Source organism: Myotis davidii, unplaced genomic scaffold, assembly GCF_000327345.1.
Source record: "Myotis davidii unplaced genomic scaffold, ASM32734v1 scaffold3578, whole genome shotgun sequence".
NCBI lineage: Eukaryota > Metazoa > Chordata > Mammalia > Chiroptera > Vespertilionidae > Myotis > Myotis davidii.
The window spans coordinates 604,220-606,839 of record NW_006289094.1 but is presented as its reverse complement, the minus strand read 5'-3'; the positions used below and the strand labels follow the sequence as shown (position 1 = coordinate 606,839).

At 64.4% G+C, this 2,620-nt stretch overlaps 1 protein-coding gene across 1 annotated transcript in view; it reads right to left on the bottom strand.

The window, feature by feature from the left end:
* The window catches only part of TALDO1 (transaldolase 1), a 3,843-nt gene that overhangs the window by 762 nt on the left and 461 nt on the right, over positions 1 to 2,620 (bottom strand). Inside the window, exons 2-4 of the mRNA XM_015562407.1 lie at positions 1,550 to 1,657; positions 1,227 to 1,358; positions 9 to 255 (exon numbers count right to left, since the gene is read on the bottom strand). Of these exons, the coding sequence (XP_015417893.1) occupies positions 9 to 255; positions 1,227 to 1,358; positions 1,550 to 1,657 (487 nt within the window). The remainder of the gene's footprint in view (positions 1 to 8; positions 256 to 1,226; positions 1,359 to 1,549; positions 1,658 to 2,620) is intronic.

Sequence of the window (2,620 nt, the reverse complement as noted above, 5' to 3'; positions counted from 1 at the left end):
AGGAATGCCCGGCGGTCACCACTGCGCCCGCCACCCTGCCCACCTCGCACCTGCCCCGGGGCCTCCAAGGGCCACTCACCAGGGTCCTCCTGAGGCTCGTAGGACTTCTTGTCGGTGTTGGCCACATGCCAGTCGAGGATGCGCCCCACGAAGGGGGAGATGAGCGTCACGCCCGCCTCGGCGCAGGCCACGGCCTGGGCGAAGGAGAAGAGCAGCGTCATGTTGCAGTGGACGCCGTGCCGCTCCTCCAGCTCCCTGTGGGGACGCACACGACTCAGCCGACCCGGTTCATCTCCTCCTCAAACCCAGTTACAGACCGGGACAGAGGCCAGGGAGGTCCCCAGCCAGCACCTGCGCCAGCACGCGGCCCGGCCCTCCCCTCAGCCAGAACGGCCTGGGGCTGACACCAGCTGTCCTCTCAGGCCACAGTGCTGCCCGCGTCTCACCTGGAGCCACGGCCTCCTGCCCTCTCACCCTTCCCAGCCTACCCTGCGGCAGCCCGTCCGTCCACCGTGACATTCTGGGGCCGAGTCCTGAGGACAGGGCAATGGCCACGCTCTGCCATGTGGGTGGGGCCAGGGCTGTGACAGCTGGACCTCTGCTCAGGCCCCTCTGGCCACAAATTCCCACCAAAGGGGACAGATTACAAGGGCTCCACCGTGTGGCCACAGGCGGGTGGTGACGAGCCCACATCCACAACGAGCAGCAGTGCCATTCCTCCAACGGGTACAGGGACCGACCAGATGACTGAGTGTGTGCCCAGGAGAGAGGACACAGGGCACACAGCCACGTGTCCACGCAGGATGACACGGACACGGAAGAGGCAGCGCACACACAACAGAACATTCGACTTGAAGGGACGCAGCCCTGACGGCCACAGGGTGAGCCCTGGAAACAGGCCACAGGAGAGGCCACGTGTCATGAGCCCACCCTGTGAGGCGTCCAGAGCAGGCAGCTGAGTAGGGAGCCGTCACCGGGCGGGGCTGCAGGGCGGGGCTGCAGCGGACACCAGGCTCCACCCCCAAGCCTCACACCTCCGCCCCCACCAGGCATAAGAGGCTCTGCCTATGGACTGTGTGAGCCTGAGGAGGACGGGCGACATGCCTGTGGGGTCTCACGGGGCACCTGTTTCTGAGGGTCACCAAGCAGGACCTGGGGACCTGGCCCTACACACACCTGGCTCCGTCAGCTGGGCCACGGCCGCCCCCTGGGGTGGGGACACTTACTTTCCAGCCTGAATTCCTTCCCAGGTGGACGACAGCTTGATGAGAATCCGGTCCTTGCTGATCCCGGCGTCCTTGTAAAGCTCGATGAGGCGCAGGGCTCGGGCCACCATGGCGTCCTTGTCGAAGGAGAGCCTGTGGGAGCCGGGCGCGGTGAGGGGCGGCCTCACCTCAGGAAGCGCCGAGGACGAGCGAGCAGCAGTGGCGCCCAGGCTCCGAGCCACTTAGAGCCCCGTCTCCCGATCGCCTTCCCTCCCGTGACGCCAGGGCCCAGCGGGAGCAGACGGCAGGGGGCCAGGCCTGCCCTGCCCGCCCCACCCCCTTACCTGGCATCTACTTCCGTGGACACGCGGCCTGGAATCTTCTTCAGTATTTCTGCTCCGAACAGCACGTAGAGCTTATCGATCGCATTCTGAACCTGTTCCTCCTGTGGCCTGAGGTTCGGGGGAGACGGTCAGTGACTCGTTAGGTCAGTGCACAGGGTCCCGTAAACAAACGCGCTCCTTGGGGAACCCTTTCACTGCAGCTTCTTCCCTTTTAAAAAACGTATTTTTATTGAGGAGAGAACCACTGACCGGCTGCATCCTGCTCGCCTCCCACTGGGGAAGGAGCCTGCAACCCGGGCCTGTGCCCTGACCGGGAATCGAATCGTGACTTCCTGCGGGTTCAGAGGTCAACGCTCAGCCACTGAGCCACTCTGGCCGGGCTGCACCTTCTTTCTTAAAAATGTGTTCATCCCAGTAACACAGCAGAGAAGTCCCCGCCTGCACCCGCTCAGGGCACAGCTCAGGGCATGAAGACATTCCCTGCGGTGTGGCCGCCACCCCCTCCACGTCCCCCTCCCCCGCTGAGCCCCTCTGGGCGCGTGAAAAAGCATCTCTGCAGTCGCCTGGCAGACGAGTGAAGTGCACACAGAGGGTCTCAAGCCGGCGTGTCACAGTCAGAACCTGGGGCAGCTGCACGAGGTGGAGGCCTGTGAGCGACGAAGGCACCCAATTCCATGAGCGCCCAGGCCTGGCTGATACACAGGGCGGGAGACCAGCCCAGGCTTGGGCACAGAGCAAGCGGCACACCCGGAGCCACCCGGGCATCCCAGCCAGGGGCCACTGTCCCCGAAGGCACCGCTGTCCACGCTCACCCCGACGGGAATGTAAAAGGACACCTGAGAGGGAAATCTATGGAGACCCCTCTGCGTGTGGCCGGAGGCAGGAGCAGGACCCAACGGCATAAAGTACCCCAAAACTGGACTGTGTCCCTAGAGTGAATTTTACTCTGAGCGGCTGTTAAAAGACATTAACAAAAGAGCCGACACAGGCCTGGGACCTGGCACGGGAGGAGCTGCTGTGGGCGCCCTGTGCCCGCCGCCCTGTGCACAGCTCGGAGCCGCTCAGTGGCCT